The sequence below is a fragment of the Anomaloglossus baeobatrachus genome, chromosome 6, assembly GCF_048569485.1.
Source record: "Anomaloglossus baeobatrachus isolate aAnoBae1 chromosome 6, aAnoBae1.hap1, whole genome shotgun sequence".
Classification (NCBI taxonomy): Eukaryota; Metazoa; Chordata; class Amphibia; order Anura; family Aromobatidae; genus Anomaloglossus; species Anomaloglossus baeobatrachus.
Genome location: NC_134358.1, coordinates 548,356,582 through 548,374,778, shown reverse-complemented (window position 1 = coordinate 548,374,778; position 18,197 = coordinate 548,356,582). Strand labels below are relative to the sequence as shown.

Here is an 18,197-nt window from a genome sequence, read left to right as displayed (position 1 = left end):
GAAAAAGTGACACATTAAGTGCCACTCTTCAATATGGTTAATAGAATCCTGAATTTGCCCAGTCTGTTAATGCAGAATTAACTACAAGGGTATTTAAAAATGTACATATCAAACAGAAAAGAAATGTGAATAAGCTTCAAAGAATATACTAATATCAAAAAGTCTTTATTGATAAAACCAAATAACAAAACAAATCAACAAAGGGGCCACAGCAATAAAAAAGGCAACATAGACATCAGGAGAGGCTATAAAGAAGTAAATATAATGAACATTTTATATATTTATCAGTGGGGATTTTACATCTAATATATAAAGCTGAGTGTATGTATGTGTATGTGTGTGTCTGTGTCTGCACCGTCTCATTCAAACATGAAATTTTGCACAGGCACAGCATTTGACTCAGGGAACGTCATAGACTATGTTTTGAGGGGAAAATTTAACCCCGCGCTTTAGTTACTCTCCAAAAAACTGCTTACATTAAAGTTATGGATCTGGGAGCCACAGGTCATTAATGGAGGCTGTGATTGGTTGCTACGAAGGACATTTTCAGTATAAGAAGCTTATGTGTGAGGTAATATGATTTTGATAGAGATAGAGACACACACAGAGACACACAGAGAGACACACACACAGAGACAGACACACACAGAGACAAACACACAGAGACAAACACACACAGAGAGACAGACACACACACACGCAGAGAGACAGGCACACACAGAGACAGACACACACACACACACAGAGAAAGACAGATACAATCAGAGACAGACAGACACAGAGAGACAGACACACAGAGACAGACAGACACACAGAGACATTTACAAAGAGAGACCAACACACACAGAGACAGACATACACACACAGAGAAAGACACACATACACAGAGAGACTGACACACACACAGAGAGACAGACACACACACACACACACCACACACACACAGACCCACACAAACAGACATAGACAGACAGACAGAGAGACGCAGAGATAGACAGACACACAGAGACAGACAGACACAGACAGAGACAGACAGAGACAAACAGACACACACAGATACAGAGACATACAAAGACAGAGACCCAGACAGAGACACACAGAGAGACAGAGACACAGAGAGACACAGACACACAAAGACAGAGAGAGACACAGAGACACACAAAGAGGGAAACACAGAGAGAGAGAGAGGCAGACAGAAACAGAGAGGGAGACAGACAGAGAGGGAGGGTGGGAGAGAGGGAGAGGGAGAAAGACAGAGAGACAGTGTTACGGGGGGCTGTCTGATAATAACTGAAAGGAGTATCAGACAGTCAGGGTCCACCGTGCAAAGACTTTGCTGCAGACTATGGCAGAGTGCAATACCTCTGTTAACTCACAGAAGGATATAATAAGTAAGTAAAGCAATTCCTCCCTTACTTGGAGGGTGTGTGGAATGATCTCTGTTAATAATCACAGAGACAAAGGCAATGTGTGCGAAATGGCACCTACCTAGGTCCGCTCTTCTAGTGGTGCAAAAGAGACGAACAGCAGCGTAAGCCGCACAAAGCTCCTACCTGCGTTCGCTCCACTAGTGTGCGAGGACACGAACCACTAGATATGGCACCTGCCTAGGTCCGCTCTTCTAGTGGTGCAAAAGAGACGAACAGCAGCGTAAGCCGCACAAAGCTCCTACCTCTGTTCGCTCCCCTAGTGTGCGAGGATACGAACAACTGCCAGACGCAGTATAAGGAACGTTACCCTAGCGGCAACGTCCACCTACGAGTAGAATCACAAGGCCCAGCCAGACCATGTGCCTCAGGCACCTGCCTATGTCCGCTCCCCTAAGAGGTAAGGATACGGACAGCAGCCGAAGCTGTAAGGTATAAGAACGCTACCCTGCCGGTAGCGCTCACCTAGCATAGACAGAGGAATGCCTAGAGGAACACGCACAGAGCGTCTACTCATATGCATGAACCAAGAGGACTGAGCACCATGCGGCGTGTGTCAGGGTCTTATATAGACTCTGTGCCTCATCCAAGATGGAGGACACCAGAGCCAATCTGCTGCCAGAACGACAGGAGTGACGTCATGCTGGCCTATCACCGAGCAAGACGTCACAAGCACATGACCAGCGACCAATCGGCATAGAAGGTGTCAGAGACATGTGACCTCGTGTCAGCGATGATGTCACCCGCACATGTGCAATGGCTCCAAGATTGGACTTAGTCTCCGGCGCTCGCACATGTGCAGTAGCAAGAAATCTGGACTTAGTCTCCAGCGCTCGCACATGTGCAGTAGCAAGAAATCTGGACTTAGTCTCCAGTGCTCGCACATGTGCAGTAGCAAGAAATCTGGACTTAGTCTCCAGTGCTCGCAGCAACCGTAACAGTACCTCCCCCTCAAGGGCCCCCCTCCCGGCGACGCAGGTAATCGGCAACTAAGTCGGGAGCATGGACAGCCTCCTCAGGCTCCCAAGAGCGATGTTCCGGACCATAGCCCTCCCAATCTATCAAGAAGAACCTGCGCCCTCTAACCATCTTAGAACCAACTATGGCTCGTACCTCATAGCTAGAGCGAGAGGAATCAGAGGCAGGAGAGTGCACTTCACGAGCGTGAGGTAAAATAGCCGGCTTTAGCAGTGAGACATGGAATTTGTCATGAATCCTAAGATGGACAGGTAACTTCAATTGATAGACTACAGGATTTACCTGTCGAAGAACCTCATAAGGACCCAGGAAGCGAGGAGCAAATTTGACAGAGCTCACTCTAAGTCTCACGTGTTTTGCAGAGAGCCACACAAAGTCCCCTGGAGAAAAGACAGGAGCCGGGCGACGAAACCGATCGGACACCGTCTTCATACGGTCCTTAGCTGCTTGGATCGACTCTTGAGTCCGATCCCAAACCTCTCTGGCATTAGTTGCCCAGTCGGCCACAAGAGGAGGAGGTGCAGCAGCGGGAAACGGTACTGGTACCCTAGGGTGTTGCCCATTATTGAGTACGAACGGTGTCTGCCCAGTGGCCTCAGCCAGCGAATTGTTAAGGGCAAATTCTGCCCAGGGTAGGAGGGAGGACCAGTTATCGTGGTTCTCAGCAACAAAGTGTCGAAGGTATATAATCATAGATTGATTGGTACGTTCAACCAAACCATTAGTCTCCGGATGGTATGCCGAAGAGAGATTCAACTCAATTTGCAGAAGGCTACAAAGATCTCGCCAGAAACGGGAAGTAAATTGCGGGCCTCTATCACAAATGATACGATCTGGCATCCCGTGAAGCCTAAAGACATGCTTGAGGAATAGTTTGGCTAGTACCCTGGAAGATGGGATTCTCGATAACGGTACGAGATGAACCATCCGGGAGAAATGGTCCGTAATGACCCACACAAATCTATGTCCCTGTGAACATGGAAGATCACCCACAAAGTCCATGCCTACCACCTCCCATGGTCTATCTGGCACTGGTAAAGGATGCAAGAGCCCAGCCGGTCTCTGCCGTAATGGACAGTTGCGAGCACACGAGTAGCAGGAACCGACATATCTCTTGACGTGGCTGGCTAAGTGTGGCCACCAATACCACCTCTCCAGTAACTCTCGTGTCCGCCTAATACCAAAATGCCCACCCACCTTTGAGGTGTGGGCCCATGACAGTATATCATTCTGTCGATCAGGCGGAACAAAGGTCTTGCCCGGTGGGATTTGGTCTAACGTCACAGGGGAGAGCGTATGAAAAACCCTGGAGGGAAGGATAAGACGAGGTTCGTCAATCTCTTCCTGGGTAGAAAGCATAGAGCGAGACAGGGCGTCTGCCTTGTTATTCTTACTCCCAGACAGATAGTTGATGGAGAAGTGAAAGCGGGAGAAAAACAAGGACCAGCGGGCTTGGCGAGGATTCAGACGCTGAGCGGTTTGTAAGTACGTCAGATTCTTATGGTCTGTATAGACCTGGAAAGGATGTTTCGCTCCTTCCAGCAAGTGACGCCACTCCTCCAAGGCTAATCTCAAGGCGAGCAGTTCCCTATCCCCAATGGTATAGTTTCTCTCTGCCGGTGAAAAGGTTTTAGCAAAGAAGAAACACGGCCTTTTTCTACCTGCACCGTTCTTTTGATACAAGACCGCACCAGCACCCACTGAAGAGGCATCAACCTCTAAGAGGAAGGGCTTATTCTCATCGGGTCTTTGAAGAACGGGAGCAGTTGAAAAGTGTCTTTTTACTGCCTCAAAAGCCTGAGATGTCTCAGTAGACCAGGCTTTGGGATTAGCACCTTTCTTAGTCAAGGCCACCAAAGGGGCCACCAAAGTAGAAAAATGGGGTATGAACTGCCTGTAATAATTTATGAATCCTAAGAAGCGTTGCACCGCCTTCAAGGAATGAGGTTCGGACCATTGCAGGACAGCAGAGAGCTTCGCAGGATCCATAGCCAGACCCTCTTGTGAGATAATGTAACCCAAAAAAGGCAATGAGGACTGCTCGAATACACATTTCTCGAGTTTAGCAAACAATGAGTGCTCCCTTAAACGGGAAAGGACACGAACGACATCCTGACGATGAGTCTCCAGATCAGGAGAAAAAATCAGGATGTCGTCCAGATACACCACTACTGAGGATAACAGTAAATCCCTGAACACATCGTTTACGAAGTCCTGAAATACTGCGGGTGCATTACATAACCCAAAAGGCATGACGAGGTATTCATAGTGACCGTCTCGGGTGTTAAAAGCGGTCTTCCATTCGTCACCCTTTCGAATTCGTACCAAGTTATACGCACCCCGCAGATCCAACTTCGTAAAAACTTGAGCTCCTCTCAGTCTGTCAAAGAGCTCCGAAATTAAAGGTAATGGGTATTTGTTCTTTATTGTGATTGCGTTGAGACCCCTGTAATCTATGCAGGGACGCAAATCACCCTCTTTCTTCCGAACAAAGAAAAACCCAGCTCCCGCGGGAGAGACAGACTTACGAATGAACCCCTTCTCTAAACTCTCTCTTATATAGGTCGACATGGCCTCCGACTCAGGTATCGACAGGGGGTAAACCCTGCCTTTAGGTGGAACCGAACCTGGGATAAGGTCTATGGCACAGTCATACGGCCTATGGGGTGGAAGAACCTCAGCACCCTGTTTGGAGAACACGTCAGCGAAATCCAAATAGGGTGTAGGTATGGGAGAGAGATCAGTTGATGCAACCGCAACGACCTTAGGTGGTAAGGGAAGACATCGGGACTGACATTTCGAACCCCAACTAATAATTCTGTCAGACTCCCAGTCAATGTGAGGAGCATGAGTCCGAAGCCATGGAAGACCCAGAAGGACGTCGTCTATACCCTCAGGCAAAACAAGAAAAGAAATCTCCTCTATGTGACCCTGAGACAGGGAAAGGCGCAAGGGAACTGTCCTCAATGTAATGGAGTCAGACAACATAGTTCCATTAACAACACGGACAGGAATAGGCGCCTCTAACATGATAGAGGGAATATTGTGTCCCTTTACAAATCCTGAGGACACAAAAATCCCGTCAGCTCCGGAATCCACAAAAGCCATAATAGGCCATGTATTCTCAGATAACGAGAGCTGACCTGGGATACAACACTTAGAGGGTGCAGAAGACGTCTCTAGTAACCCCCCTCTAATGGTTACTAGGCCAGGGAGTTTCCCTGACGACTAGGACACTTGTTGGCATAGTGCCCAGCCTGACGACATACGTAACATATAGGAGGACCAGACTTGCGTAGTCTGGAGGACGTATGACCTAACTCCATAGGAGTGGGAGATGTTTCAGATGCTGAGGAAGATGGTAGTGGACCCTCAACAACTGGAATAGCCCGATGCTTAGGGCGTGAGGAAGAGACCTCGAGTCTACGTTCCTTATGGCGTACATCGATCCTCGTTGCTACTGTGATCAAGTCCTCCAGAGAAGCAGGGACCTCACGAGTAGCAAGGGCATCCTTGACATAGCCTGCCAACCCTCTCCAGAAGATAGGAATCAACACCTTCTCTGGCCAATCTAGTTCTGCCACCAGAGTTCTAAAAGCAATGGCATAAGAACTAGTGGATAACGAACCCTGAGATAGATCTAACAGTCTCAGGGCCGCATCATGGGTAACCTGCGGACCCATGAATACCGCCTTAAGAGCATCAAGAAAGTCTTGATGTCTCAGAGTAACCACATCAGAGCGCTCCCATAGGGGAGTCGCCCATTCTAAGGCTTTGTCCTGAAGTAAGGAGATGATAAAGCCTACTCTGGACCTCTCCGTAGAGAAGCGAGAAGAGTTGACCTCTAGGTGTATCTGACACTGACTAATGAAACCACGACATGATCTGGCATCGCCAGAATATCTGTTTGGCAGAGCAAGTCGAGGATCATGTGCAGATGTCACCATGGTCTGAGGTTTATCCTCTATACTCTTGAGCCGTGACTCAAGTACTTGTATGTAACGGTGTAACTGCTGATATTCTGCCATAACTGCCAGACCCTTGGCTCAGTCCTAATGTTACGGGGGGCTGTCTGATAATAACTGAAAGGAGTATCAGACAGTCAGGGTCCACCGTGCAAAGACTTTGCTGCAGACTATGGCAGAGTGCAATACCTCTGTTAACTCACAGAAGGATATAATAAGTAAGTAAAGCAATTCCTCCCTTACTTGGAGGGTGTGTGGAATGATCTCTGTTAATAATCACAGAGACAAAGGCAATGTGTGCGAAATGGCACCTACCTAGGTCCGCTCTTCTAGTGGTGCAAAAGAGACGAACAGCAGCGTAAGCCGCACAAAGCTCCTACCTGCGTTCGCTCCACTAGTGTGCGAGGACACGAACCACTAGATATGGCACCTGCCTAGGTCCGCTCTTCTAGTGGTGCAAAAGAGACGAACAGCAGCGTAAGCCGCACAAAGCTCCTACCTCTGTTCGCTCCCCTAGTGTGCGAGGATACGAACAACTGCCAGACGCAGTATAAGGAACGTTACCCTAGCGGCAACGTCCACCTACGAGTAGAATCACAAGGCCCAGCCAGACCATGTGCCTCAGGCACCTGCCTATGTCCGCTCCCCTAAGAGGTAAGGATACGGACAGCAGCCGAAGCTGTAAGGTATAAGAACGCTACCCTGCCGGTAGCGCTCACCTAGCATAGACAGAGGAATGCCTAGAGGAACACGCACAGAGCGTCTACTCATATGCATGAACCAAGAGGACTGAGCACCATGCGGCGTGTGTCAGGGTCTTATATAGACTCTGTGCCTCATCCAAGATGGAGGACACCAGAGCCAATCTGCTGCCAGAACGACAGGAGTGACGTCATGCTGGCCTATCACCGAGCAAGACGTCACAAGCACATGACCAGCGACCAATCGGCATAGAAGGTGTCAGAGACATGTGACCTCGTGTCAGCGATGATGTCACCCGCACATGTGCAATGGCTCCAAGATTGGACTTAGTCTCCGGCGCTCGCACATGTGCAGTAGCAAGAAATCTGGACTTAGTCTCCAGCGCTCGCACATGTGCAGTAGCAAGAAATCTGGACTTAGTCTCCAGTGCTCGCACATGTGCAGTAGCAAGAAATCTGGACTTAGTCTCCAGTGCTCGCAGCAACCGTAACAGACAGTTACTATCCTGGGCAACACCAGGTACTACAGCTAGTAGATGATAAAAGTGTATATATATGTTCATCAAATAAAGTATACAAGTTACCCCTGATGAAGGCAATCTGCCGAAACACGCATCCAGGATGGCGACATTCCAGCAGGAGAGGGCACTTTATGGGTATTTGCAAAATAGTGCTAAAACATTATATCAATGTCCATATGTACCTATCTGTATGCTCTATTATTTGATGCACATTTAGTGCAGTAGAGTCCATAAAGGAAAGGTGGTCAAAAACAACTTTGGTACCATAGATTTGCCACAAATGACAAAAGGACATGACTTTTTCGCCTACAAACCTCTTTTATGACCCAAGCCAAAATCTTTGCTCAGTTGCCAGATAACAATTTCTCTAAAAATAAAAGTCTGACACAAAACCCAACAAGGGCTGGTTCCCCCACTCTCTCAGGGCCCCTCCTAAGCCATAGGATCGGCCTGTTAATGTACATTTTGTTGAAAAATACAGCTTTACTAACAATTGGAAGCACTTTAATGTTGCAACTTTTGGACTTTACAGGTCCTTTTTTTCCTTGCACGTTGAAGGCTGCAGAATGAGTTAACTGAGAATGTCAGTGAGCTCATTCTAAAGTAGAGTTTGTAACTGTTTCCTTTGTCCTGTAGGCTTCTCTCGCTGATTTATGAACACATCAAATTTAGCTCAACTTTGATGTGGTTCATGGTCATATATCAGGCGTGAGGAGCTTTGTAAAAAACTGACAAAACAGTTACAAACTCTGTGTCAGCTCACTGATAGATTCTCAGTTAACTCATTCCTCAGCATCAGGTGTGAAAAGATCTGTAAAAGACTCATAAAACAGTCACAAACTCTGTGTCAACTCACTGATATATTATCAGTTAACTCATTCCTCAACCAGCAATATGTTGGGAAACATGTAGGGAATGGTTATATTAGTGAAGTGAGGTGATAGGCCAGCCTAAAGAAAAGCGGTTTGAGGGCATACTTAAAACTTTGGGTATTGGGAATGAATCAAATTGTCCTGAGTAGTGCATTCCAGAGAATTGTCGCAGCTCTCGAGAAGTCTTGGAGACGGGAATGGGAAGTTCGGATGGTAGAGGATGTCAGTCTTAGGTCATTAGTAGGACAGAGGGCATGGGTAGGGTGAAAGAGATGAGGGAGGAGATGTAGGGTGGTGTAGATCTGTGGAGGGCTTAGTGGGTGAGAGTGATGTTTAAATTAAACTCTGCAGAGGATGGGTAACTAGTGCAATGACTGGTACAGGGAAGAGGCATCGGTGTCACGGTTGGAGAGAAATATAAGACTGACTGCTGCATTCAGGATTATTAATGGGCGGACCCAGACTGTAAAAGTCCGGATCCTCGAGGTTTCAAAGGTGCCTGGATGCCGGGCCCGGGATTCCGGGTGTTTGATCTGGATCTGGCACTCAAGAAATTAAAAAAAGAAATAAAGGAAAAATAAACAAAATAAGAATGAAGCAAGCATTTCATACTTACCAAGGCTCCCATGGTCGCTCCTTCACTTCCTGCGTCACTCATCATTGCTCATCCATATGCACTGCTTTCCCCGCCCACCGTCAGTCCTGGCATCTATGATTGGTTGCAGTCAGATGCACCCCCAGCCTGTGTGACAGCGTCTGCCTGCAACCAATCACAGGCGCTTTCTGTGGGTCAGTATCGTGGTATAAAAATAAAGAAAACAATTGGTGTAGGGTCCCCCCATATTATAATATCCAGGACAGATAAAGCTCACGGCTACAGGCTGCAGTCCCTAGCCTTGTGCTTATCTTGGCTATGTATCATAATAAGAGGAACTGAATGCGGCTATTTTTCTAAAATTATTTAAATAAATAATTTAAAAAAACTATTATGCTGTCCCCCCAATTTTGATACCCAGCCATGATAAAGCCCTACAGCTGGGGACTGGTAATCTCAGACTGGGGAGGCCTATGGTTTTTAGGCCACTCCCAGCCTAAAAATAGCAGCCTGCAGCTGCCCGAGCTTGTCACATCTAATGGATTTACCCGCTTTATCCAGGTCTTTCCCTGCCCTGGTGCGGTGGCAGTCAGGGTAATTTGGGAGCGCCGATATTACTGGATTTCTTTTTTGAGGGGGGGAGCCATAGCATTTTTCCAGAACTTTTTTTTTTGTGGGTTTAGATGAATGCTATTTGTGATGATTTTGGTACAGAACATTTTGGATCAGTTCACATTTATATTGTGCTCTATGCTGAGCACTTACATCAGGGTTTCCATATATATCTCTGAAATACGTGATTCAGGTGAAATCCGCAATGGATCCATTCACTAATGAAGCACTACTCTGTGGCTGGCATGGTCTATGAGGCGATCCGTAGCTCAGTAACCCAGGGTCGTCATGGTGATGACCCTGAGTTACTATGGCAGCGATCGAGTCCTTGTGATCGCATTACAGGAACCCGATCGCCAGGGAGAGGTAAGCGATTCCTCTCCCTGCCTCCTGAATGCTGCAATCACATTGATCCCAGCATTTAATTGGTTAAACTGCCTGGAGCGGCGCGGGGACCACTCCTGGCATTGAGAACCGGGTTCGAGCTGTAAGATCGGCTGGTGACATGGCGGTGATCGTGGACATAACTGTACGTCATAGGTTGGGAATGCACCGATTTCCATGACGTACAGTTACATCTAGGGTCGTGATGGGGTTAAAGGAAATATGTCAGTAGGATTTTGCTATCCCATGTGAGAGCAGAATAATGCAGAGACAGAGTACCTGATTCCACTGATGTATCACTTATTGGGCTGCTTACTGTCATTTTGATAAAATCACAGTTTCCTTTGCTGCAGATCAAGCAGTTATTTGAATGTAGAGTTGTATTTCCCTCCCATGTCACTGGTTGGCAGCTTTCTGCCCATATACCGAGTACACAGAAAGCTGTAAATCAGTGTTGGGGGCAGGGTTATACAGAGCTGATGAATATGCTTGACTAGGTAGTCAAGCATATTCATCAGCTCTGTATAACCTGCCTGCCAAGAAGTCCTCTAATGATAATCTACTGCTGGTTTATCAGTGATTTTATCAAAATAAGATGAAGCAGCCAAGTAAGTGACACATCGCTGGAATCAGAATCTCCATCTCTACATTAGGCTGCTCTCAGATTAGGTAGCAAAAACCTGGAGACAGTTTTCCTTTAAAAGGAATCACACCACTGGAGATTTGCACACCTCCACACACAGACACAGACTGAGACGACAGGTCACCATTTTACTTGAAATACCATACACCAGGAAGGGGTTATGTGAGTGTCACGGGCGGCGGGGCGCCGCGCTCACCACGCTCGGGTCCGGCACTGCTGCTGCTGCTGCTCGGTGGCTCGAGCGGTGGGCCGGATCCGGGGACTCGAGCGGCGCTCCTCGCCCGTGAGTGAAAGGGGGTAGTTTGGTTTGGGGATTTGACGCCACCCATGGGTTGTGGTGAGGTTGGGCACCACCGCTGCTATTGACGGGGATCCTGGGAGCGATGGTAGGGAGCAGCTGGGATGTTGTTTCCCCCCTCCGTGGGTAGGGGTTGGTGGTCCCGGGGCCCGGTGAGGTGACGGGGAGGCAGGGCTGGCAAGGTGCAGGGTCGCGGGGACTGCGCAGTGCGGTGCCAGACGGCACAGTTGTACTCATTCAGCCACAAATGTACGCAAAGTCTCTGGTAAACCAAACGGCTGGATGGACGGGTCCCGCAGCCGGCTGCTGTGGCTTCTCCTGGACGGTTAGTGGTGGCTGCCTTTCCCTGCACCTTTTGTGGATGTTCAGTCCCGATGGCTTCCCACCGGTAACCCGCTCCCCAGCGTGTATATATGCCGGAGGAGCCCTTTTGCCCGCAGGCTCTGGCCCTTGGAACTCTAGCTGTGGCGGTAGCTGTATTTCCTTTTGTTGGTTGGACGGTTGCCTTTAATCGGGTCTTGGCTGTTAGGAAACCCCTGGGGTTCCGGTCACTGACGGATTTGACCTTATTAACGGCGACCAAGTTTGGTCGGGGTCCGCAGGCCCTGCCGGTTTGTGCTGGCTTCACTTCGCTCCCCGGTTCGGTACCGGCGGGCCACCGCCCGTCCCCGGTCCTACGGTTCCGCGTTGATCTGCCTCTCCAGCAGACGGCCACCACCGTCTGCCAACCTTGCTCTAAGTGCCCGGGCCACGTACCCGGACAATGTCAGTTTGCTCCTCCACTACTCCTTCACTCCTTCTCACTTTCACTTCCCTAACTGTACTGAACTGACTTCCTTTCCCGCCTCCAGGACTGTGTACTCCTCAGTGGGTGGGGCCAACCGCCTGGCTCCCCACCACCTGGTGTGGACATCAGCCCCTGGAGGGAGGCAACAAAGATTTTGTGTCTGACTGATGTGCCTGTCTCGGGGTGTCTCGGGGTGGGGGTGTCGTGTTGTAGTACCTGTGACGACCTGGCTATTCCAGGGCGCCACATGAGCAGTCATGCCCACCCATCTCTCTGACTGGTCGTAAACCCGGCCCTGTCATGCCTTATTAAGGCTTTCATCATTTGACATGCTGGAGCCTGCTTCTGGGCTCACTTTACTGAGGTTATCCACCTCGGTGATACATATCTCCCTTCCTGGACTCTCCCGGTAACCATCTTACTGTATATAAAACACAATAATCATTGTCTACATAACTAAATCCAATGACCAGAACTAAAATTAAATACAAGACACTTTCATATAAAAAAATTCCATTGTTTTACTCCTAATTACATGGGAAACTTGTGTTCCATCTGGATTACTCACCCTTTCTTTTAGCAAATCGAAGCAGACCTTGTTCTCAGCAGTTCCAAAATTGACAAAGCCCTGAAAAGAAAACATACGTATGTACTGGTATCAGACGGGAGGACAGAACGCCCAAGCCCATGAGAGACAATGGCAAGTTGGGCCATCCCTATGGTGGTCAAGAGGAAATTTAGAGAGACTTTGTGCTGATTTTTGCCAGTCTTGAGGCCGCTTTACACGCTACGACATCGCTCAAGCGATCTCGTTGTGGTCACGGAATTTGTGACGCACATCCGCCTGCTTTAGCGATGTTGCGTGTGACACCTATGAGCGATTTTAAATCGTCACAAAAACGTGCAAAATCGCTCATCGGTGACATGCCCCCCTATTCCCAATTATCGTTGCTGCTGCTTGTACGATGTTGTTCGTCGTTCCTGCGGCAGCACACATCGCTACGTGTGACACCGCAGGATCGACAAACATCTCCTTACCTGCCTCCACCGGCAATGCGGAAGAAAGGAGGTGGGCGGGATGTTAGGTCCGCTCATCTCCGCCCCTCCGCTTCTATTGGGCGGTCGCTTAGTGACGCCGCTGTGACGCCGAACGAACCGCCCCCTTAGAAAGGAGGCGGTTCGCCAGTCACAGCGACGTCGCTAGGCAGGTAAGTAGTGTGACGGGTCCAAGCGATTTTGTGCGCCACGAGCAGCGATTTGCCCATGATGCACAACTGATGGGGGCGGGTACGCACGCTAGCGATATCGGTAACTATATTGCAGCGTGTAAAGCGGCCTTTAGACCGATTTTAGACGTCAGTGTTTCAGGTACATGTGACATCCATTTTTAAAACGGATTCCACACGTACCCATGTTATTCTCTGGAGTTACACACACATCAGTGTTTTCACATGGACTGTGTGACCCCCGCGTGGCCCCGCACGTACACGCGGAGACATGTTTGTTTTTTCTCCGGCATCATGGTTGTCACAAGGATCGCACACTGATGTGACCCATGTGACATCAGTGTGAAACGCACCGGAGAAAACACGTGTCTATGAAATAAAAAGATTTTCTATAGTCACCTGTATACAGTGCTGTTTTCTTCGGCTCTGCTGCCTCCTGCTTCTGACCCCCTGCTAATTATGTTCATTGAATATTCACTGCACCTCAGACCTGGAAGCCAGAGCATCGCAGGGGACAGCATTGCCTGGGACAGCATCGCCGGTGACATCGCCGGTGACAGGTGAGTATCCAGCAAACAGTGTGTGTGCAGTGACGTGCAGGAGTCCATCCGAGTTCCCAATGAACTCTGATGAACCCATGAAGTCACCGTTGTGACATTCGCTGTAGTGCGGGTGTCATGGGGATGTCATAAGGAGGTCATCAGAGTTCATTGGGAACGCTGATGACCTCCTGGATGTCATTGCACACACACACTGCTTGCTGGATACTCACCTGTCCCCCCGGCACTGTCCCCGGCGATACTGTCCCCGGTGATGCCCCTGCTTCTGTACCGCCCCGGGCTCGGCTGCAACCGAGCCGCTCAGATCCGGGCTCGCTGGTGGGTGGCTCGTGCATCTCCGAACCCGGGGGCCCTGTGGTTACTCCGATCTGAAAGGGGCTGGCATTTTGGGGGGAATGTAGGTTTATGGCCAGAGCCGTGGTTAAGTTCGTGACGCCACCCGCTGGGGTTACGGGGCACCCGGGGGAGATGTTGCGCAGCAAGATGTTAACACCTCCGTGGGTAGGGATGGTGGCCCCGGGACCCGTTGGGGGAGTAGTTGGGCGGTGCAGGGAGGTGCACAGCCAGAGGGCACTGATGTACTCACGATTAGTAACACACACAAGTCTCTGGTAAACCAATATGATGGTGGTCGGTGCCCGCAGCCGGCTGCAGTCTGGTTCCCCACCCGGTTGGTGGTCTCTGCCTTTCTCCTGCACCTGTCTGTGATGGTGGACTACCTGAACTTGCAATACAGGAGTCCGCTCCCCGGCTTGTGTATGTCGGAGGAGCCCTTTGCCCGCAGACGCTGGCCCGTGGGATCTCTCTGTCGTGGCGGTGGCTTTCTATCCCCCTCGTTGGGCTGTTGTCTTCGGTCGGGACTTTGGGTGGGAAAGGACCTATAGTCCTGGCCGCAATCAGTTAATTAACTCAGTCCAGTGGCTTCTGGACCTCGTTTCAGGGTCTGAGTACCCCCCTTTGTGCTCCGGTTTCCGAGTCGGTTCCCCGGGTCGGTACCGGCGGGCCACTACCCTGTCCCGGTCCACCACGGTTCCACCAAGCCGTCTTCCCGGCTCCTGAAGGCAGAGGCCTCTGTATGCCTCCTAGCCAAAGGTGCCCGGGCTCCTACCCTGGCACCTGTTAGACTGCTGCAGACCTGGGCACAGGCCTGCTTCCACTCCTCTACTCCACTCCACTCACTGACTGACTGACGTTTTCCCGCCTCAGGCTCTCTGAACTCCTTGGTGGACGTGGCCAACCGCCTGGCTCCGCCCCCTGGTGTGTCCATCAAGCCCTGAGGGGGGTGACTAGGGTTTTAATGGTTGGCTGGTGACACCTTATTAGGGGACAGGTGTTGTGCGGGGCTCTAACTGTGACTACCTGGCTAGTCCAAGGTGCAGTGAATATTCAATAAGCATAATTAGCGTGGGTCAGAAGTGGGAGACAGCAGAGCCGATGACAGGAGCACTGCATACAGGTGAACATAGAAAATCTTTTTATTTCAAAGACACGTGTTTTTTCCGGTACATGTCACACTAATGTCACACGCGTGACACACGTATGACCATACCCATGTGTGTGGCTTGTACCTGATTAAACACGGATGCCTGAAACCGACCTTAGTCTATGAAGGGAAACCACTTCCTACAATATGGGCAGCCAAGGATGGAATCACTTACGTGAGGGTTACTTTGCTTCTCATATGGATCCTGTAAAGCCATCATGAATCCCTGTACCAAAAAGTCACTTTCTGAGACAAGTTCTCTTCCTCTTGCAGAAAGACTTTCCATGTTCCTGAAAGAGTTTTGAAGATCAAAATGTGTGCTTCAAAGCCTTAAAAATGTGCATATTAGTATTTACACAGGAATTATAATGCTCATTAAAGATTGCTCAGAGCAAGATCAACAGAAGTCAATAGAAAACACACACAGTATTGTTCCAAATAATAGCAGTCCAATATGACTAACCAGATTATTCACTGTTTTTGGTATAAATTATAGACTGCCAGGACCCAACTACCACCATTTTCCCCCCCTAGAAAGACACGACACCGTTCTCTTATAAATTAAAAATACTTTTATTTGAATTTTCCATTTTTTGGAGAGAGGCATGGGGAAAAACCACTCTCATCTTTTGGCATAAAATTTGGTCGCAGCTTTTTACCAGGCATTAACTTGCCAACATCACGGGGTTCAGGTAAATGTACCGCCTTCCGGCCGTCCGGCGCGGGTAATTCACCACCACTTTTCCTACCCCTTCCGCCAAGGAGCAGCACAGCACCAGCAAGCTGCAACCCCCCCCAAAAACTAAAAAATACCTGAGCCGTCCCAGGCATTTCCGCAACCACCATATCCATAACATCATCATTTGGGATATACCCATCCAAGCTTAAGGACAGCCAAATATTGTCCAGCTGGCGGTGCCAGACCAACAACTTTTCTTTCTTTTTTTTTTTTTTTTTTAAACACTTTATTAACAGCACAACTTGGGTAGGCCCTGATCGACCATGCGCCAGGAGAGATCCTTATCACATTCTTCCTTAGCTCATGCCCCCTGGGCCAGAGGGTTACCTTCGACCGGATCGTTGTAACACTCCGAACTAAAACAGGGAAACTTGTACTTCTCTGTCCGGATAAGGGTAAGAGGCCTAGCTAGACGGCCTTGGACCAGATACTTGAAGCCTATGTGTATCACCAAGTCGGTTGGAAAAAGAGAGCTCACGCAATCTTGATCGCCTCTGATAGACCCACAGCTGAGCCAAGCTCCGGCAACCTCTCCAATTACATCCACTGTAAAGGGAACCAAGGACCGACCACCAAGGCGAAGATCCGCTCTCCTCACAGCCAATATATATGGACGTAACCTCGGACCCAGTCACTAGGCCGACTTGGATCTGAAATGAAAACAATGTCAGAACAGAGAATTCTCGTAACCATCAAACACCTCTTCTCTCCAAGGAGGTACTGGCAAAACCCACAAACTTTTTTTTTTTTTTTTTTAAAAAACAAATCACAATCATGTCATTTTACATTAGCCCTGTACGCTGTTCTGAATCTTCTTACATGACTAATAAAACCAGATTTCAAAAACCAACTCAGTCCTGACGTCCCTCTTAATGCATTTCAATTGCAGTCACCAAATCCACTGAAACTGTGCTCATGTATGCTGGCCCCCGAAGCCTTGGAACGCCCCAACTCTGGTAGAGTACGTACCGGGTACCACGGCTGGCAAACACCAAAATAACGGGGAACCGTCACATTACCAACCAAAAATAGGCCACAAAATGTAGGCTAACTCCGTGACGCTAAAATGAAGGGCCGTCGTCGTGGGTAAAAACTAGTCCCATCACGCCCGCTCGCCTAAGAGACATAACCGACAACGTCGGGACACCCGCCGAGTGAGGGAAAAAGATCCAAAACATCAAGGTATAGATTCGCAATGGGGCGAACGATCCAAACCCCACCCTTTTTTTTTTTTTTTTTTTTGGAATAATCCATGGCTAGAAAAGAATAGACCTACTGTGATCCACTCGCTTGCCGCTAATCATCCAACCCTTAAATAACTTACACCCCACAAGACCCACATCGCTTCAGTAAAGTTCCACAATTTAAAAACGGGAAGACCGACCTCGTAACAGGTTGCTTGCAACCGAAAATGGTGCACGTTCGCTGAATACTGCAGGATGTGTATTACTAAAGGGTGGCTTGGGAAATCGTCACGCACATCAGCCACCAAACACACCCGCTGCATAACGTACCATAGAACCGTCAGGTCAATGCAAAATGGGGGCCCCGATCATAAGCCTAACTTCACCGAACACCCCACCATCTAGCTGCGCACTCCCAGCCTTGATCCTGCTGGTGGGTGGAGTTACCAAAATACCTGGGATTGGGATTGCAATAGGGTGAGCGATACTAACCCGGAAACCAAATGCCTGTATTGACTTCAACCCTGCGTTGACCCATAAGCATTCCAAGCCACAAAAAACCTAAACAGCCTGATTACTTATTTGAGGAGGGGGCTGTAGTTGGTTAAGACTTTTACCCACCGGCATCGTCGAACCACTGGTCATCCTCCTATTTCCCAGTCTACCCCCCCTTTTGTTTAGCTGAACCTAAATAGGGGGAAAGGCGCAATCAAAGTTAGGTTACCGGACCATGCCCGCCGGGCCCAGCATAGGGAACTCTTTTTTTTTTTTTTTTTTTATATATATATAACTATATAAACACATTGTATTGCAAATAATCCCAAACAGCTGGCCCTGCAACGCCGGAAATAATCCACCTACAAATCTGTCTGTTCCTGCTCTTGAAATTATTATGGCACGGCACAATGGCTCAGTGGCCAGATGCAGCCCTGGGGTCCTGGGCCCAAATCCCACCCAGGACACCATCCGCAAGGAGCCTGCACGTTCTACCCGTGTCTGCGTGGGTCTCCTCCGGGCACTCCGGCCTCCTCCCACACCCCCAAAAACACACAGGTAGGGAATCCAGACCGTAAGCCCAAATGGGGACAGCGTCCACAACGCATGCAAAGCACAGCAGAATATGTGAGCGCTATATAAAATAAAGGTTTCGGTTTTTTTTTTGTTTTTTTTTTTTTAAAAATTGGCAATTGGCACTTGACGAGAAATTACACTACACCATCAG

The 18,197-nt window shown here is 49.0% G+C and overlaps 1 protein-coding gene across 5 annotated transcripts in view; it reads right to left on the bottom strand.

Annotated features, from left to right (window-relative positions):
• LOC142244593 (1-aminocyclopropane-1-carboxylate synthase-like protein 1) overlaps window positions 1-18,197 on the bottom strand; it is a 111,190-nt gene that overhangs the window by 48,328 nt on the left and 44,665 nt on the right. For 3 of the 5 annotated variants that reach the window (XM_075316848.1, XM_075316844.1, XM_075316849.1), the window contains exons 2-3: window positions 15,228-15,342; window positions 12,352-12,411 (exon numbers count right to left, since the gene is read on the bottom strand). In XM_075316848.1, the coding sequence (XP_075172963.1) occupies window positions 12,352-12,411; window positions 15,228-15,338 (171 nt within the window). In that variant the 5' untranslated portion in view covers window positions 15,339-15,342. Of the gene's footprint in view, window positions 1-12,351; window positions 12,412-15,227; window positions 15,343-16,118; window positions 16,227-16,269; window positions 16,442-18,197 lie in introns of those variants that run through there. The other 2 variants (XM_075316845.1, XM_075316846.1) reach the window with 2 other exon arrangements.